At 41.3% G+C, this 21,272-nt stretch overlaps 1 protein-coding gene across 5 annotated transcripts in view; it reads right to left on the bottom strand.

Moving 5' to 3' along the window:
* DOCK11 (dedicator of cytokinesis 11) overlaps nt 1-21,272 on the bottom strand; it is a 1,133,414-nt gene that overhangs the window by 442,506 nt on the left and 669,636 nt on the right. For all 5 annotated transcript variants that reach the window (XM_086918718.1, XM_086918717.1, XM_086918722.1 and 2 more), the window contains 2 exons: nt 14,370-14,516; nt 10,568-10,651 (listed from right to left, as the gene is read on the bottom strand). In XM_086918718.1, the coding sequence (XP_086774844.1) occupies nt 10,568-10,651; nt 14,370-14,516 (231 nt within the window). The remainder of the gene's footprint in view (nt 1-10,567; nt 10,652-14,369; nt 14,517-21,272) is intronic.

The raw sequence follows: 21,272 nt of genomic DNA on the forward strand, positions 1-21,272 counted from the left end.
CAAATCTTTTATAACAGTTCTGGCGTCAGCCGAGTGCTGCTGGTCTACATTTTTAAGTTAATTTTGTCTTAATAATTATGGGGACGCATTTCACCGGTTGGATTTCTGCATTATAGATAGCCTGATGCTTTCTAACAAAGATTTCTGGCAATAGTCTGGTCCGGTTCACAGCTGCGATCTCTGTTGCAGTCTGGACAATCCATTGCAAATTTGTAAATTTGCACGCTCATTCCCGGCCACTAGTACTCTGATTGTAATTCTATTAGAGATTTCAAGATCTGTTGGTGCCTCGGACCCAGTACCATGTGTGCGCTTTCAATCAAGAAAACTCTCCGGTTCGTGTTTGGAATTACTTTATCCCCCACTCCAGGAATTTGATCAAAAGGAACGGAGTTTGCATCAATTATGTATGTATTACTGAGTGGATAGTTGAGAGGTAATGCTGCATAATCGCCTTTTAATGAGGCTTTTCCCGCCAGCATGGTTTCCCCATCTATGTGTTTTTCTGAACGCTTTTCAGTGGCTTCGGAAGCCGGTTGAACCTCTTCCACTGTGGCTGTGTTAGCCAATGAATTCCCTGCAACGTGAACGCCATCACGTTGATGACTCAGTGCGTGTATCATGTGAGTCTTCTGTAGTTCTTCCTTTAAAAGAACTACTTGTGCCCATAGCGTTTTATGCTTTATTGTGGCACCTGTGTCATCTTTGTAACCGTTTTTACTCCATGTCTGCATGTCACACTATTGTAAGACTTGACGCAGAAATGCGAATCGCACACTATTAGTGTCGGGAATTCACGATCGGCATTTTCAAGCGCCATCTTTAAAGATCTTATTTCAGCTCGCTGAGCTGAACAGTTTCTGAGTGATTCAGTTTTGGTAATCATCGGTTTGAATTTACCAGAGCGCCATCGACCTTTAACAATCGCGCACGCTGCATTGTAGGATTTTTCCTCTACATCGTAGTGTTGTGCAAATCTGTCCATGTAGATTACACATGTGTACTGTTCGAGAGGCAGAATTTCGATTGGCAAAGGATATTCTTGTTCGTATTCTAGATCATCTAGTTTTTTCAGTTTCGGGTCAAAATAGTATTTCACATCTTCTGTAGCAAGAGAATTTTCCCATTGTATCCATTTTGGATCTAATGCCACTGTATTCAGATTGCGTGGGCTTGTTCATGCCTCAAGGGCTGATTCTGCTGTATAAACAGTTATTCTCTTGCCTTGGGCCAGGGCTCTTTCTTTTGCTACAGCAGTTTGAACCGCTGTCAGAATTTTTTGTGTAGAGCTCAATTTCATTTCAGCTTGAGTGTACAAATGTGATTTGTAAGCTATAGGTACTGTTTCTCCCTCATTAGAGGTCAGGTATGTGAATCCGCATCTTCCTGTGATGACTCGGATTACAAGGTTGGGTATGTTTTCGCGTGTTTGCAATTTTGTTTTAGTTAACATGTCTGTTTGTAGTGATCTTAAAATTTCTGTGTGTTTCTGAGTCCAATTTATTGGTTTGAAATCAGGTCTTATTATTTCATAGAGAGGTTTAACCCTCTCTGCATAATTTAGAATGTATGTTCTTCCGAAATTCAGGAAACCTAGTATTGATTGTAAATTCTTCAGCGTTTTTGGTGCTTGCAGTACAGCACATTTCTCTAAGAAATTGTCAGCTAGGCTCTTGCCTTCACTTGATAATTCATATCCTAGAAACAGGACAGTTAGATGGGCAATATAGATATCATCGACATAGGATAATGCCTCATCATCATATATTTGTAGTAACTCGGTTACCCTTGCTGAGAATAATCCTGGACTATACTTGAATCCCTGTGGGAGTCGGCAAACTTGTTTTTGTGACCCCATTATTGAGAAAGCGGTCAAATACCTGCTTTCAGGTGCAATGTTTTGACAAAAGAACCCATTAGAGATGTCTAATGTCGTTTTATATTTTTTGCGCACAATGTTATTCATTAGTGCTGCACTGTGTGAGTTTTGTACTGCAAATGTTTTACAACAGGAGTTAAGGTGTCTGTAGTCCAAAACTAGACGATATGAATCCTCTGGCTTGGAGACAGGAAACAAAGGATTGTTCATTTGTGAGGTGCATGTTTCAATCACCCCTTGATATTCAAGTTGATATAAGATCTCCATGACTTGCTTTTTAGCTTCTTGTTTAACTGGGTACTGCCTTTGTGCAGTGAGCTGAATTTTTAACTGGATTTTGTGGTGAGGCGAATCCTCATCCAATCCTACATGATTTTTATATAATGCAGGAGCTTGGGCTACTGCCCATTTTCTTGCAAGTGTATATTTTTTATGAATTGGTGTATGATTCGAGAAGGCAGGCATAATCATTTCTTCGCCATGAGGGCACTCCCTTACAAACTCTGGTAGCCAGGATGTCATAGCCTTTCGAAAGGTTATCCCAAAAGAGACCCCTTACTTTCCTCGTCTTGTCCCTCTCTATACGCAATGTTATTTCGTATATTTTATGAGGTTTGCTAACCCGGGTATCTGCAGTTTCCAACTGAATGTATTCATTCGTGTCCACTGTCTCCAGAAGATTCATCACGATCTTGCGAGCTATGGTCACTTCTGCTACGCTGTCTAGCATTGTCTGGGCCCACTCTCCGTTTTTCAGTTGTGTCCTCAGAATCCTCGGCATGTTTAATCTTAATACTTGCTACCTTCTTTCTGGGAAACTGTGATTTATTACTTTGATGAGCAGGTTCTTTGTCTTTGGACTTGACGTGCTCTTCTCTGTGTTCTGACCGTCCTCTTCTTTCCGATTTCTGTGAGGAAGTCTGAAAAGATCGAGAGGGACGTGTATTAACATCTTGATATCTATCAGGTTTTTTCAAATTATCCCTATTTCTAAGGTTGTATCTTTTCTCAGAGGGCTCCCTTTGGGGAGGCTTGTTTCCTCAGTCTGGAGATTTTTCTCTCCGTTGAGGAGACCTTCCTCTGGACTGGAATCATTTTTCCCTGGGAGTGGACTGTTTATTACCATCCTAACTCCTTTTTGGAGTATTCAGATTATTTTTAATAAAGGTTTTTTCAGGATTTTCAGTTAGTTGGGGTTTTACCGGTTTCCCACCCAAACGATCTCTTCCTAGCTCTTCATAGGATTTTTCTATGATTCTGGCAAGTTCAAATGGTTGGTCTGCTATATCTGTCTCCTTCAATTTCTGGCCGATCGCCACAGATGCTGCTTCTCCTTTTATGTTGGCTAACAATATAGCCGAGACCTGCTTGAAGTCTTTCAATAATTTCATACCCAGAGTTAAAGCAGGTTCTGGACCGTATTCATTTTGAATCTGTCTTAGTACATCTGGTATAACCGCCATAGATGGAACACCATGTGTTTTTGTGTAAATTGAAGCAAAGACTGTGCCCCAAGTGTCACAGTCTTCCACATTTGGTGTGATCCCCATTGGAAGACAGATAGTCAGAATTCTGTGTTTCTCAGTAGGAGTAGTATCTGGAAATACTGCTTCTATTTGAGTAATTCTTTGAGCTAACCAGAATGGAATTTGTTCCCGTTTTGTGGGTACTTTACCAAGACATGATTGTATGTTCTGTGGTGTACTTTTGTTTGTGTACCCCTGATGAGGGGTCAGCTGTGGAATATTAATTGTGGGTTGGACTGTTGAAGTCCGTATGACATATTGGACCAATTGTCTATGTATTTTAATTAATAGTTTTAGCTGAGCTAAAAGTTCCCGGTCTGACATTTTATCAATGGATGTGGTGTGTAGCTGGCTAGAACCGGCCACGTTGCTCCTGGTCTACCTAGTGGACTGTGCCTGGTGATGTGATTTTTATGTTTTAGGGCGCCATTAAACCAGAGCAGGTGTTATTGGTAATTTAGTGGGATTTCAACGTCCTCGAAAGGAGTGTATATATCCGGAGGTTCCTCTATTTTGTAATAAAGGAATTCTTTTGTTACAGTGTGTGCTGCTGGAAAATGTATCCATGAATAGAATACCTCTGTCTGCCGATATTCATGGGCCTCTACCACAAATCTGACTGTACCACCTCTTGGTGATAGTCCATTCTCTATAAGTTTAAGAGTTATAGTTCTTCTTACATTTGCCGGAATGATTATAGCATTCGGGTCATTGTCTTGGATGGTTGTGTCATCCTGTACGAGCTGAGCCGCTATTCTAGCTCTCTCTGCTACATCGTCACTTTCCACCATTTTTACTGACAGAAAGCTCTTTGTTGCAGATCAAGTTTCAAGGAAACAAAGATTAGGTGCACAATATTTTGGAACACTGTATCCTTCAACGTTGACTAAACCAAAAACTAATACATAGGAATCTCTTCCTACTAAGTTCCGACGGATATTAACCTTTCACCCACTCCAGACGTCTTTTGGAGTTTTTACGGGAAAAGGGTTCTGTTTGAAAAAGCACGACTGAGTTACTCTAGTGTCTTGCGTTAGATTATCGCCTTACCAAACGTTGGGCGCCATGTAGTGTAGTTCCTATATTCCCAATAGGCTCTGCGCATTGGAATAATATAAACAGCAGTGTAGACGTAGGACTGAGGTCAACTAGGTCTCTACTGACTATATTAGACTTAATTAGTTTTGTCAGCTAGCTCAGAGGTCAATAGAAACTTTCTCTAATATTCAGGAAAGAGTTAACTCTCCGGATTTAGACAAGAAGGGATTAGCTTCTGACAACCATACAAACATGACAACTTTGCTCCCTCAGAAAAGAGTGTATCTCTAGAGTTGTGTGAAAACAATAGGCAGCTATTTCACTCAGTCAACTGTGCATACTTCGTTTCACCAGAGTGCAGAGAAATAGAGAGACGGGAGTTTTCAATAAAAGGTGTTATTTTATTGAGCAGTCTTCTTTCTCATGCAAGAGAAATGAATTGCCACAATTGCAATACTTATCATGAAGTAAAGTGAGTACAGTAAAAGTAGTATTATGAAATAATACTGTAAAAGCATTGATATGGTTTCTTAGCCATATGATACTTTAAAATAGATAAAATATATACATACATAAAAACATTGACTAACGTACTCAACTGGTGCTTCTAACTACGCCTACCCCGGTGTACCTGACCTAAGCCTAATACTTGGGAAGGAGTAAGTAAGTAGCAGTTTAAGTTAAGTTGGTTAAGATTGTTTTTGCCAAGAATCTGAATCAAGAATTCTCTTAAGGGTTTAGTCAGCTCCGTACCTTGGTAATAGAATGTGGGAGGTCTGGTATCTCTTTCTTCAGGACTCGATCTCCCAGCAACCCGCAAGGGTGACTCGGGAACACCGGAGCTGGATTTTCTGGGTGTGAGAAAAAGGAGCTTCTCCAGCGCGTCAAAGGGGAGGGGCGGCTTCCGTGGGCTCTCGCATCAGCTGGGCTCTCGGGCAAGTAGAAAAGCCGCTCTGCTGCAAACCACTGTGTGTTTGCTTAACGCCACTGTTGGTATATTGAAAGGTGCCGAGTTTGACGTAAGGTTGGACAAAAGACGTCACTAAGAACCAACAGTTCGTTCTGGACTCCAGGAGTTCTTGTTCAAATCAAAACAAAAGCAGGGGGGGATTTCCCGGGCTGCTGGAGGCTTGGTTTGTTTAAAGAACGCGTTGTGCTTTCTAGGAGTCGATGGGAGTAGCCGTGCTGTGCTTTGGACTGCATGGGCTATTACTGAATATGGATATGATTCTTATGCCTTTATAAGGATATTATTAATTATAACCACATAAGGGCATGAATCGGGAAAATCGAATTAGGGTCCTAGATAGAAATACAACATGCTCAACAACCTGGCTACATCAGAACAGGAAACCTCTATGTTTTTAACCTCTATGGAACATTTACTTTTATGGAAAAGCAGATTTTTCTTGTGAAATATGTACGTATTTTTAGACATGGCAGGTGTAGTATTTCAGAATCCCTCCACTCAGGTTTTCGTTCAGACCTCCAGGTTGAGCTCATGTACTGAGAAATGTCGCTATTGCATGTTCTCATGGTGGAAGGAAGTGGCACTTCATGGGTTACTGAATGCACAGCAATGTGTTGAATGTATATTGTTCATGCATAGTGATGATGTCATTAAGAGGTTTTGACCCACACTTCAGTAACTTCTTCAAACACATAATGCGCCTCAGTCCTGATGTGCCATACAAGCATTATACTATGGAGAACACCAGGCTCTGGTGACATTGAGAAGGAATGGGGGGTGAATCAACAATGCAGAGTATTTGTTGAGTAGACATCAGTGGTTGGGAGGTTTGGTAAGCCCTGCAGGTGTTCGTAATGGCCCTAACACTGAAGAGGGCAGCTAGGACCACATGCTGTCATCCTAGCTTCAAAATGTGAGCAGTGCTTTAGCCATCTACTAGTATCAAGAGAGAGGATAGTGTGAACACTCCCTGTATGTCAGTGCAGATAGCACCATACATCTTCTTATTTACATAAGAGCAAATCTACTACAATTCCTGATACAGAGTGCAGCTTATCTATGGACTAGCACTATTATATTCTCACAGTAATGCTAGAAATGTGTTGCAATCAAATAATGAACATTTTCACTGCATTTGTAAACAGCTCTGCACATTTTCTGCTTTATAGGCATGGCCTACAGATAGCTTCATATAAAAAATCATCATAAATATAAAACAAGCATTGGAAATGCAATAGGTCTCGGATTTATTTGAGTTAGAGCTAATGGCATTGTAAATGGCAATGTCTTTTAGCCATGTGTTATGGAGTATATGCATGTGGTGTGTAGTGGAATTATGTGGGTTGGATTGGAATTGTAGCAATGGTGGCATGCTGCACTTTAGATGAATATGTTTAAAAGTAAAGTGCACCATACTGCGATTGGTACAATAGTTAATTGTGGATGTGTTAACAATTGATGTGTGCACTAATGGCTGGTGGTGTGTGTGCCTGTAGAAATTGTTCACTGATAGCTGGTGGTGTGTGTGCTTGGTGGAAGCGTGCACTGCTGGCTGGAGGTGTGTGTGCCTGGTGGAAGTGTGCACTGATGACTGGTGGTGTGTGTGCCTGGTAAAAGCGTGCACAGACGGCTGGTGGTGTGTGTGCCTGGTGAAAGCATGCACTGACGGCTGGTGTTGTGTGTGCCTGGTGAAAGTGTGCACTGATGGCTGGTGGTGTGTGTGTGTGTTTGGTGAAAGCGCGCACTGACAGCTGGTGGTGTTTGTGCCTGGTGAAAGCATGCACTGATGGCTGGTGGTGTGTGTGTGTGGTTGTGTGTGTGGTTGTGTGTGTGGTTGCGTGTGTGATGGTGAGTGTGTGGTGGGGAGTGTGTGGTGGTGAGTGTGTGGTGGTGAGTGTGTGGTGGTGAGTGTGTGGTGGTGAGTGGCGGTGCGTGTGTGGTGGTGAGAGAGTGGTGGTGAGAGAGTGGTGTGTGTGTGTGTGGTGTGTGTGTGGTGTGTATGTGGTATGTATGTGGTGTGTGTGTGGTGGTGTGTGTCTGGTGTGTGTGGTCTTATGTGTGTGGTCTTATGTATGTGTGTGTGGTGGACTTAGTTTGAGTGTTCTTACCCTGCACACTCACACACTGCCCCTACACCCCCACACTGCTCACCCTGCACACTCACACACTGTTCACCATGCACACTCACACACTGCAGTCACTGTCACTCTGCAGTCACTGTCACTCTGCAGTCACTCTCACTCTGCAGTCACTCTCAATCTGCAGTCACTATGCAGTCACTCTCACTCTGCAGTCACTCTGCAGTCACTCTCACTCTGCACTCACTCTCACTCACTCTCACTCTGCAGTCATTCTGCACTCACTCTCACTCTGCACTCACACTCACTCTCACTCTGCACTCACACTCACTCTGCACTCACACTCAGTCTCACTATGCACTCACACTCAGTCTCACTATGCACTCACACTCACTCTCACTCTGCACTCACTCTCACTCTGCAGTCATTCTGCACTCACTCACACTCTGCACTCACACTCACTCTCACCTCACTCTGCACTCACAATCACTCTGCACTCACACTCTGCACTCACACGCACTCTCACCTCACTCTGCACTCACACTCACTCTGCACTCACACTCACTCTGCACTCACTCTGCACTCACACTCACTCTGCACTCACACTCACTCTGCACTCACACTCTGCACTCACACTCTGCCCTCTGCACTCACTTTGCACTCTGCACTCACTCTGCACTCACTCTGCACTCACACTCACTCCGCACGGAATATGCAATAGGCGGAGCTACTCTACCGCCTATGGCCTATTGCGTGCTCTCTTCTGAAAACAAACGCACGAGAAGGCCAATCGAAATGCAGCTGCCAAAAACAACGACGAAAAATCACGAGCAGACAGGAATTTTTTAGGTAGATTTTCGGAGACGCTAACACATGGACTCTTGGGCTCTGCCCACACTGCTACGCAGTGTGACGTAGGCCTGAGCCCTAAAAAGGACAGAAATACATATGAAGAGAGGCTTTGGTGACCCCTCTTCATCCATTGGTCTGCTCAAATGTTATGCATATATATATTTCTATGCTGGAGAAAGTTGAGACATTGCCACAATATACTTTGAATAATGGTACTTATAACCGATAATGTGCGAATCGAAATACAAACGATTGTCACCACTTTACTTTCCAATTGTCTCTTTTCAGTCCTTGGATTATTTTGTGCATTTGGCAATGTTTCTTTTTTTTTTTTTTTAATTTTTAAAACCTTTATTCAAAAAAGTGCACACAGCTATTCAGCCTGACATCCCGGAGGCAAGGCAGCAGAACGAATCAGAAGAGCAATAGTGCAAGAATCAATGCAGCAGCACAGTGAAGGTTGATTTTACTTTTTAAAAGGAACTCAGAGAAAGAAAAAGAAAAAGGAGCGCCAGATAGAGCGCAAAGAGATAGGCAATGGAGTACAAGAAACCAGTGAGGCGTTATTGGGGGGCAGGGAGGCACAGAGGGAGCACAAGTATGGAAACAGGATAAGAGGTCAGGAGCGAGGTGGGGAGGGAGGAAAACACAGGATAATATTCACAGCGTATTACAGTTGGTGTTGCAGGCTACGGCGACAGATGTTCTTCCAGCGAGACAGGTTCCGGGGGTATGCAAATGTCTCCCCTGTACGTATTCCAGGCCCCCACAACTTCTGCCACTTTTTGGGTTTACCCCTGGCAACATAGACAGTCTTCTCCCTAAACATACACCAATCCATATTGGCTTTCCATTGCACAACCTTAGGAGCTACCGAAGCTCCCCACTTCTGGGCGATGTCATGTTTAGCCACCATGTTGCCAAGGGTCACCCATTGCGCCTGAGCCACGTTGTGGTCCGTCGGATCCCAAATGTTGAGGAGGCACCTCCTGGCCTCCGCATTCACCGCTACCCCAGTCACCTCACCCATAATCAGGTGTACACGTCTCCAGTAAGAGGCTATGGCGGGGCAATCCCAGAGGATGTGCATAAAAGTGGCAAGGGCACCACAGCCGCGGCGACAAAGCCCATCGACCGAGTAGCCCATATGCACAAGTCGGGGGCCAGTCACGTAAACTCTGTGCAGGATCTTAAGCTGCACCAGTCTGAGACGGGAGGAGATGGCAACCTCCTTGGGGGAGGGCCAATGTTTCTTTTTGAGGGCAAGATAGGTCTCCACACAGTACCACCAGTCCACTTAACAGACACGCTTCATTTCAGGGAACTATATCAATCCTGCGCAGCTACTCCTTTGCAAGTGGTCTTGTAGCTTGGAATTGTATTCGGCACACTTTATCCTTGTTTTAGTTTTCCAGAATTTCTGTTGTATTAAAAAGCAGCGCGGTGGTAATTTTAGAACGACTAAACAATGATATATTATGCATATCTGAATTCCTAAATGGCCAACCAGCGCTGTGTTTACCAGACGACCATCTTGGAATGGTAGTTTACATACTGTATCACTGTTTTACTGTACCATGGTGGCTGGGGATTTGCTTCTAAACGCAGAAGCTTTCTTGGATGACAAAAAAATATTAAAGTATGCAGAGTTACATTTCAAGAACCCACTGTTCATCGTTCATGTTATACTTATATTTCCTAACAAACCTATGCCCGCCATGTTTAGACTGTGACAATGCTACTTTTTTGCTTTACAATGTTTAATTTCCATTGCATATGCTTGCAAAAAAATATCCAAATTTTGAAGTTAAAAACAGATGAACGCTCCCTCTCGATTACGGAAATGTTTTTAACTGCATCAAGTTATTACTGCTGGAACACTTCATTAGCACTGGCTTGTAAGCATTATCTGAAACTAGATGTTTTAATTTTCCTCAAAGCTATTGTTTCTAAGGGGCCTGTTCCACTGGAACAGTTTGTAGTAACAATAGTACCAAAGGGGGAATTTAAGGAGTTAATAGTTTTGGATTTCATAGTGCAGAAGAAACATAAAGGTGGCAATCCACTGGGTGCTACAAGCGATCAGATTTTAAACTCGATTTTTGCTGCAGGTTTATCATAGATGTTACCACTTTCGCACATAAAATTAACTTTTTATTCATATAGCAGCTACAGTTAAAACAGGATATGACATCTGGTATGTAAACTGACGCTCCTTACTTACCTTGGGGTCTTTTGGACTAAACGCAGACATGTAGTCATTTATCAAGTTGAAGATGAATCCTCTGTCCAGAAACGTCAGGCAGCGCTGTGGGGAAATGAGAATTATGCTGAATTTGAGCACTCTGCACTTTTGCATTTAAGAAGTTTGGTGGCGGTAGGTAGCACGTCCAAAGAAATACGAAACACAACTATAATTTGCAGGAATACTGAAGGGCAGTTTGCACAAGTCAAAAGTTTGCATCTGAGACTGTACAGCTATTGTGAAGATGATCTTCACCAACTAGAGTGTAGCACTTTAGCAAAGCTTGATGAGAAAAGCAATTTAAGGTAAAATAATTGATATCATGCATTATTTCAGATATCAAAATGTGGCAAGTTGTTACTAGAAATCATAATATTCTAGTTGTATGCAATCTGGTGATTATACAGAGTTTTCTTTATATAGCGCAAACTTGACCCAAAGGTATCAGCTGGCTTTACATAGCACCAGTTACGTTACATGAAGACACATTCAATGTTGTTAGGCACGGGGAGATTAGGTGATCTTCCCAGAATCACAGACTGTTCAGCTTCATTGCCGAGACTCGAACCCAGTACCCCATATTCGAGGTTGAACCGCCCTAGCCGTTAGACCAACTCCTCAACCCGTTATAAAGAAGCAATTTCACTGACCAGATTTAGCTCTACAAATGAAAAATGTTAAGTGATCTAGATAGAGAATTTGCTTGTGACTGTTTTGGACTAAACCTGGAACTTGTGCAAAAGGCAGAAACAGCAACTACATTAAGTTATTTCTATTTAAGATTCATCTCAGTTATTGCTTAACTCCAAATTAATCGTGAGTTACTGACTTGTACAACAGCAAAAGACTTAATATGCATGATTGCTCCAAAATAAAAATAGACTTGGCTGCAAGATGCATTAGTATAATCAGAGGTTACTGGCTACCAGTGTCCTTCCTTTAGAAGTAAAAAGTTATATCCCCGGTGCAACTTCCATATTTCCCTCCTGCATCTTCATGACATTCACTCATTAACTGCTTGTGCCTTCAAAACAAAACTTAAAACATTGGATAACCCTCTGAATCTCCAGACCACGTTCTCCCATCACAAATCGCAATTCTCCCAATTCCTCCAACTCTGCAACACTCTGTCTGATTTCTGGGAGGCGTTGATTGCAGCTCCAGAATACAGCCCACTACAGGCCTGACTGCTGACTGGCCCATTGGGCAAGGGGAGACTTTCCCATATTTGCAGGGGTCTAGTTAATCACTTCCTGTGAACTCTCACGCTTTTAAAGGAGAAATGGGAGGAGGTCCGATGGAAAAGACGGACTGGAGAGAGGCATGCATGCCCTCAACCACATTAGCTATATTGGCGTGGCTGCACCTCATTATGTTGAATTATTTACACTGCACATACTACCCACCCAAGTGCCTCTGGAAGGCAGGACACCTCCCAGAACCCACTTTTCCAGGTGCTAAGAGGGCACTGGTGATTTTTATCATATTGTGTGGGGATGTCACGTCATACAGTGTTATTGGCGATCCATCTCCACAATGTTATCCAAGGTATTAGGCCAGAGAATTGAGGTGCTCCTCCAAGATCCCATTGCTCAGCCTGGTGGAGGACGTAGGTGCCCCAAGAGGAAATAGATCCCTAGTAGGACTGGGGACACTACTGGCAAAGAGGGATGTGTTGAAACACTGGGAGGCTCCGGGGGCCCCAGCACTGCTGGAATGAAGGACAGATATAGAGTGCTCAGCCAAATTATTATTTTATTTTAGATGAAAAGATAATGAAACATAAGGTGAAGTATGGAAAACTAACTAGATATACAGGTACAAGATCAATACATTTCAAGCAATTAGGTAGATGTTGTTCATGAAATGGACACAAATTACTGAACAAATAAAACCTGATAATTCGATATCAGGTTCGAGTCACAGGTCTCCCAATAAACAATTGAGTCAAACAAGGCATACAAAAAAATAAAAGATAGTAAGAGAAGCATGCAAAATATGCAAAACAGATAAAATAAAACAGAGCCAAGAGCTATACCTAACCAGTAGTTAGGTAGGAGATGTTCTGGAAATGGACAAATATTACTGAGATAATATAACATGGTGAGTTAGAGATCAAGTTCTGGTCACAGTTTAGGGTCCCCAATAATAATTGAGGAGGTGGGTTTTGAGGTCTTTTTTGAAGCTGAAATAGGAGGGATTACAGCGCAGGTTTTTGGGAGGGTATTCCAGATAATAGGGGCATTGCCAGAGAAGGAGCGTGATTGTGTGGCTTTCTTTTTCAGCAGTGGCGGGATTAGTAGGAGGGTGTTGGTGCTTCTCAGAGGTCGTGTGGTGCCTGCAATGAGGAGTTTCCTTGAGAGGTATTGCGGAGTGCTTTGATGGAGGACTTTGTGAGTAATGCAGGAGGTTTATTGTAGCTTCAGCGCGCAACTGGTTCCCCACTTACATCGTATTGATACTGAGGCATACAAAAAGGGGGAGTTGCCCGCCTCCCTTCAGGAAGCAGTGCTGGTGGTCTTGCCTAAATCAGACAGGGAAACGTTACTACTGGGGTCCTACTGGCCATTACCCCTCTTAACTCAGATTATAAGATACCAAGTAGGGTGCTGGCCAAACAGGTTGATCTTAGTAACGCAAACTTTAGTGTATCATGACTAGAACAGCTTTATACCATTCAATCCTGGATCATGACTTACACAGAGGGATTTTAGCTGAGGTGGAGATAAAACATGGGGCTATCCCCAAGTCTCTCGGTCACACACAACCCCCCTGACTGGAAGAGATATCTTGCAGTGATCGGTTCAATGTTAATGGACACTCCTACATGAACAATAGAATGCACTGGGGCTCCTAAAACAGTAGAAAGAGCAATTACCTCATACTAAATATTTTTTGCGTGGGGGTCTCACTTCCTCTCTGCCCTGTCTCCCACGCCCCCCCAACCAACCCACTTAAGCCACACAGTTCTTTCCTTTACACAAATATTGTTCAGAGTATTTCTTGACACAAGACACAAATGTGCGCAAAATCGCAGTCTTCATAGGTTTGACTTGACACATATAAGGTGAAGCAAAGTTGAACACATAAAAACTGTGAACCATGTAAATCCTACCTTTGGCACATAACGTGTATTATGTGGGTAATTTATGCTGACAAAATATCTTGCTGACTACAGTACCTTGTATGATTTGTCAAACTGTTAGAAAAGGACTATTTTTTTTAAATTTGGTTCTTCGTGTTCAGTGCCTTCTTTACCATGTGTTAACCTAAGTCATTTAACAGTAGCAGAATGGAATAGGAAACTGTCAGCTTACTCGAATTAGCTGATGGTCTCAATGGAACATTGTAATATGTGAATATCATAGAAATCTGCCTACCCTTTAACTGCAATAGAATTGTATGAGTATTTGAAAAAGTGAAACATTTACATGGTTAATAGTAGACGTCAGGGTATAAACCAGTACAATTACTTTTCATACAAATTCTACGAGATCTCTTACTGGAATAGTAATATGTGTTTGATGTTGTAGTACTATACAAAATCAACGCATACATAGTCTTTCTTATTGATTTGCCATGGAGAAAAAGTATTGTATGTTGCCTGTTAGCATAACAGTTAACACAATACCTAGGATAAAACACTTCAATTTGAAGTTGTCTCGGTTTGACACACTAAATGAACTAATTTAGCTTCAATTACTGTTTATGTCTGTATGGCCCTGACATGAATGGGATAACATAAATTCCTCGTCCAATTACAGTGCAGGATATTACTTACCTTGATGAAACTAGCAAGGCTAAAATTTACATTTCTGGATTCATCCGGGATCTCACTGTATCGTATAGTAACATGTGGAATTATTGCAAGAAGCAAACAATGTAAGGCATGTTGAAATGATTCTGGGAATCGCTGGGATCTGGGGAGCTGAACAGATGAAAACAATTATTTGTATTTAAAATGTAAAGCAATGAGCATCATCTGTTCTGCACTTTACTTTCTAATTTTTTTAAAACCCATCATACTACACTGAATCATTTTACAGAAAAATGTATGTCATTTGTTGTGTAAATAACAGACTTCAAAAACACAAGTTCTGCCAAAGATGCATTGCTCTAAACAACTTGATGGATCTTCCCTTTTATTATTGTGTTTTAGTAAAGAAAGATGCATAGAGCAGTAGGTGGCATGAAGAAGGACAGAGCATTATATGAAATAAATTGACATTAACTTCATTGCATAGGTGGGAGCTACCATCAACTTTAGGAAGAAAAAAGAAACCTCTGTAAAGCAAGCAGTACAAGAAAAATATAATAGTATATATGGCTAAGTGACATTGCACTTTCTGCAATCAAGGCATTCCATATCAAGGTGCTGAAGCCCCTAAGGGTTTCATCTGCAAACGAACCAAAAGTATACATTTTTTAGCATAAAGGTGTACTGGGAGAAAGAAGCATTCCTTATGTAACAACAACTATTAAACCATTAGGTTTATACAAGCGAGATTCAGATTTTGAAGTAGTATTTCTGGGATCATGAAAAAGATGTCACAGATTATTATCTTGAAGTACTATTTCTAGGATCATGACAAAGATGTGACAGATTCATATTGTGAAGTAGTGTTTCTGGGATCATGAAAAATATGTCATATTTGGTCTTTTGATGTAGAAAACATCTCTTTTTGAAGTATATTTTTTAAATTATCCCAGCCTAGCCAAAGTGTTTTGTTCTAGTCTGGAACTTTACCTCGGCACAGCAAAATTAGGTCTGTATTTTGGACTTGTTTTGGGATTATACATCTGTTTAGGCATCAAAACTGGAACACATGCCCTCATTTGTACTAAGACAATGCAAACCCCAATATCAGATCCCACAATGTATTGTAACTTGCACATAATCAAGACCACTTTGGCTTAAGGAAAGAATCAATATTTTAATAATAATCCTACATAAAGGGATTGCTTTGCATTGCAGTCTTCTGTTAATTTTAGTTAACATTTCAATAGACACACTTTTGCTAACGTAGTAAGCCAAGCCCATACCTAACAATAGAAAACAAAAAAAAGAATCCTAAGTGAAATTTTTTTAGAAAATACAAAACGTAGGTGTAGGCTACACACAAAAAAGGATCAAAATGATTACATCCCAGATGGCATCATAAATTGCATCACATCTCTCTATGTTTCTTGAGCTATGAGCTTAATCTGCTAATCATGCTCCCTCACCCTCAATGGGTCTACCGCTCTAATAAATAAATAAAGGGGGGGAAAATATTTTGCATGTTTTATAATATTGATTAAGGAGCAGCTGATCTACCACATGAAGTAGGGAACACTAATTGGGCAGAACTGTCAACCGGACACATTGAAAGAACACAGAAGAAAACTGCAAAAAGGGAGGTGTGTGACCTTTTTTTCTCTGAACATTGAAATGCTGCAGTGCCTTCACCTCCTTGTGCCCCTTCACTTTGTACCTCCATTATACACTGCACATTTTAAATGTGATAATGACAAAGTCTCATTTTCAGGGCCCCATCACCACAAACCCCTATTTTTTCAGAAACAAGCAGCTTTCACATTTCACTGATTTATGTATTCATTTATTTGTATTTTTGAGGCTCTTGTAAGCGTTAAGCATATTACCTTTTAGCTGCTTCACAGCCACTTGGTCCCTTAAGTTATAGTTAGGTCCCTATGGCTTTCATTTTCAGTAGACAATGAAAAGACAGGCATGCCCAGATCTGGCCTGCTTGTTCCAACTGGAAGCAGGATATTGGAGTGTCCAATGGTTTGTGATGAATTGTGTTGCAGTGATGGTATTTTTCAATGCTTTTGCCTTGCTATTTGGCCTCTTCGGGTGATTGCCAAGATCTGTCTACAGTGTTAAGAGAGGACCATTTTAAGTAACCATATATTCCAGTTAAAAGACTGGTTGGGCCTAAGTTTGCTGGGGCAGTTAGCTTCAGAAATGTCCACCTCATACCTTTACAGTTCTTCCTCTATTCCTATTATTCATGTTTCTTTTGTTGGTGGATACTGGAACAGTACTTTCATCTCTAGGGGGTTGGTAGGGAGGTGCTCAATTTTTAGGATAGCATTGGTGTTTCACCCTGATGGCCTTGTTAAGGTCTAGAGGACACTAAATGTATCTATCTGTTTAATAAATAGCCAAAGAAAAATGTCAATGTGAAGGATTCGTTTGAAGCAAACATAGCCTCTTTGTTCCATCTTCTTTTTAGCTGCAGAAATAAATTGGGGATGGTGTTGGAGAGCCAAAGTGAGTGACAGTCAAGGCTCAGTGTAAATATATGAGACAGTTTGAAGTAGATTGAGCCGAAAGGCAGCACCATTTATGGTCATGTTGACCTGAATGTAGTAAGACATTTCTAAAGAGAACTGCCACCTTCTTCACCTCTAGTGGGATTGAGAAGTGAGTTGTATAGTCTCTCAGAGGTCATATCCACAAGAATGATAGTAAACCCCATCACAAGGATCCAACCATGAGTACTGCTGTTTTGGACCAATGCCAAACAAGTGGCTCTCTCTCATTCAGAATGAATGTATCTTCAAAGAACACAAACATGTTTGGCTGCTATTCTGAACCTCCATCCACACTGAGGTAAAGCTGTCTATTATAAATATTCTGGAATTAGAGTTGGTATTGCATGCTGAATTTGGCTGGGGATGAATGTATATGTTTAACCTCAGTAGAAAAAAAGAAGAGACCTGGATTCGCCCATATGCTCATAAATAAATCTGCCAAACAGGTTCATCCTTTTTGGCTGTCATCAATGATGGAGTCTTTTATCCATTCTAAGGCTAATCCAGAGATCCGGATTCATTCATGTGAAAGCTGACTTTGCATGCTGTGTTTGGCATGGGAAAGCCTCTACACATTAGACTTAAGTGGGAAGGAGGAGATCTGGGGCAACTTGCATGCCGTCATCTTTGAGCAATAGTCTGCGGAGCTATATTCGTTCATTCTCTGGTATGGCTCCTAAGATCTGGAACGCTTTGCTCACTGAAACAAGAACAAACCCGTCCTCTGCCTCCTTCAAAAAAGAAGTGAAAGTGATCCTCATGGCTCAATTTATGTGAACTCTGCCCGTTTGCTAGTTTTTCTGTATATTATACCTATCTTTGTCTATGTGCTCATTAGCTGTCATTTTGTTTTTCAAGATAGCTGATTTGTACAGGTATAAGCTATGTATAGCTGTTTCACCTATTTTTTTTGTTTTGCTACTTCTTGATTTCTTCTTACATTTGACTTGTAAAGCGCTCTGATACTCGTAAGAGTCTTGTTTGCGTTATATAAAACCCTCAACATAAAATAAAATACAATAAGTTAATCCAAATGTATTTGCTGTTGATGAAGGCTTATATTCATTTGAAGGCTGTTCTGGGGATCCCCATCCTTTTAAAAAGAAAGGTAAGTAGTATCTGGTATTTCACCATGTCATATGCACTGAGAAGTCCATAAGGAGTAGAAATCCTGATTCTCAGCCAGGACTTCAACTCCATCCTATAAATACACATAAATAGAGCGATCGCTATAGGTATAGAATACTTCTATAGGCGAAACCATAAACTGTGCTCCGCCCTGGAATCTTGAAGGATTCCCTCTGACAACTTTAGTCACTGCATGGTTCCAGCTTGTAATTTAGGGGTGCAGTAGTTGTTCCTACAGATATTGCATTCTAGCCTCTCTAGATAAATAAAATAACACATGTATTTGAAAAATTCACGTTCACCGAAGGGTATCTACGTGCTGAATAACAGGTGTTTATTGTTACCCAACTCAATTGTACTCATTTTGTCGACCTTAGAGGAGTGGAAGACTGAGTGGACCAACCATGAATTGCACCTGTGACCATGAGGTTGAGCAGAGGCCTCTACAGTGGACACATTAGTCCACTAAGCCACCAGACCTGGAATTTAAGGAATGTTGCTTCGGGTAATGGGGCCCTCTTAGTTCATTCTTTTAAAATGAGTTTGAGTTGGTGTCTCCTGGGTGAGATAAATGGTGGTTGCTATAAAGATGGTTATCATTGATACAAATAGTGAGATATGTAGTGTACGTTTTCTAAGCCCACTAAAGAAGCAACTCAAAATGTGTCTTTTGTTGATTTAGAGGTTTAGGAATTTTAATGTAGGGAAAACACAACAGAAACAAATCATTATATATAACCATATCTACCTTTTGGTCAACAATAAAGTGCAGTTTGGCAGGCCTAAGGCTTCTTGTTGCTTTATAAGAAACATGCAGTTCTGCAAAGCAATTCAGTGAGCAGTCATGGAGCATCTTGTATATGAGGCAAACCATTATAAAGGCTTCTCTTTCTCTTCCTGAGAAACAGTGTAGGGATTTGATGGCCAGTGTGATGTTGTCATATTATTAAAGGTCGGAGCTCGAGCTGCATAATTTTGAGAATGAAGTACTGGAATTTTGATGACAGGGTATGAAATGACCATAGTAATAATCAAAGCAAACATGTGGTATCAGAGGCAGGCCCTCTTTTAGTAGATGTAATTAGAAAAACGCTGCTTGGGAGATCACATTTATTTGGTAGTAAATATAGATCATTATCATTTAGCACATCCAAAGTGTTTAATCAACAAGGATTGGGGTGGTACCTTGTTCCTGTGGTTAACACAGAGGAAAGGTGTCAGGAGTGGAAAGGCCCGGGAGTAGGATCTCAGCTTTACTTACAATTCAGGCAAGGTCAATTCTTGTGAATCCACTGATTAACCTGAGAAAAAGTGGTGACCCACATTCAGACTTTTAATGTGGTTACCTTTAAGCTTCAAGTGGAACTGTGTGTCATACATATTCATCTGATATCCAATCAAAGTTGTTAGCCAGGGTGTTGGTGATAAAACAGATCCCTGGGGTATTCCACATTTGATTTTGACTGGTCTGAAGAGGAATGGGAAAAATTTGACTTGATCGGCATGATTTTGCAGGAAGGAAGAGAGCCACGACAATGGTTTTCCATTGTGTCCACTGATGTAAATAGTCTTTCAATTAGCACTTCATGGTAAATGATATCAGAGGCAGCCAAGAGGTCTATTAGTATCAGTATACATTGGTTGTGTTTATGTTTACTAAAACCATCTCTGTGATTAGCTGGTGTTTGAAGCCTCAGTTAAAGTGACTTAGAGGGGCTTTAGAATCCAGGAGGGGGGACAGTTGGGTGACAACAGTTTTAAGTGCCTTTGCAACATAAGCACCTCCCCAACATGGGACTATAATTATCATGAGTAATGGAGATATGTACTGGATTTCTTTATGAAGGGTGTCATTGTTACAAATGTATTGATGGGGCTGGTGAGTATTAGTGTAAGTCTTGCAAGACATAGGTAGAGTTCTGCAGCATTACCTATATTCCAAGGAAGAGAGAATTTTTTTAAGGAGATCAAGATGTTACGTCTGCCTAATTCAAACCGTGATTCAAAGTCTACGAGAGTGCTTGCAAAAGAAGGTGCAAGACGAGGAGTAGGAGGGCTCAATGGTACTTGAAAAGATGGTGGTAATGTAAGTCCTTAAAATCCCTATGTGATTGCTAATAAATGACAGAGGATTGGCATAGATATCTGTTATATCTAAGGTTCCTACCTTACATCTTCCCAGTTTCTCTGCCTCTGCTGTTCAGCCAGTGAGAGTAGAATGTTAGTGTGAATGTGATGTCATTGGAATGTTTGGTATGCTGTGAATGGGACTGTCAGTTGGATCCTGGGCTGAGCAGCAGAAATGCTGCTCCTGGTGGGGTTGATTACATCCTTACTGGAAAACCTATCTGACCATCGAAGATCAATAAACTTATCATCTGTAACCTAACCAAGTCTGCTGGAACTCCTTACCTATGACACAATATCTGGCGAGGGAATTGGAATGCTGTCAAAGAAGCCATAAGACAACAACTCCTTTGTGAAGCAAAACAGTTCTTTGGTACAGTTCAAAGATTCAGCAATAAGAGAATTATTATTTCTTTGCCCTGGAGCATGCAGAGGTATTGCATCTGGAGTGGGAATGACAGCCAGTGCGATCAGAAGATAATTTGGTTTTGATTCTACGTGTATCTATTTCTCCGGCTTGAAGTTTCAGTAAGCATAGAGACACGATATCAATATACCATTGTGAGGTCTTCAAGGGGGACCATTTCTGGGTGTTAAATAGAGTGAAATACCAAAAGCCTGAATCCGAAGATCGCAACAATGTCAGCATGATTTATTAAAGGATAATCTGTCATTTTGAAAAGCCATTGAGTGAAGGTCGCAAACTGTTGCTTAAAGTCAGAAGAATTCTTAGGTGTTTTGACTTAATGAAAAACAATTGGTTAAGTAGTGGCCAGTCCAGGAAAACTGTTCCAAATGCTAGGAGCTGGAGATTGGCCATCAGGGATAACAGGAAACCACAACTATGGCCTTCACCACTGACGAAGTGGGTGATGCCAAAGGAAACAATGTCTTCAATAATATTCTGACTTTACATATTAAGTTGTCACCATCCCAGATGTTTTGATCTCCCGGGACAGAAGCAGTCAAATATGGCTCAAAATGTCGAAAGCACAATCAAGGAGATCAGATAGGAAGGTAGGAGGTATTTTTTGGTAGGATGGAATATACCTCATAGATTTCATGTATACCAAGTCTGTGCACTGGGCTACTGAAATGTTGCTTCATC

This window comes from Lissotriton vulgaris, chromosome 4_1 (assembly GCF_964263255.1).
Source record: "Lissotriton vulgaris chromosome 4_1, aLisVul1.2, whole genome shotgun sequence".
Taxonomy (NCBI): Eukaryota; Metazoa; Chordata; class Amphibia; order Caudata; family Salamandridae; genus Lissotriton; species Lissotriton vulgaris.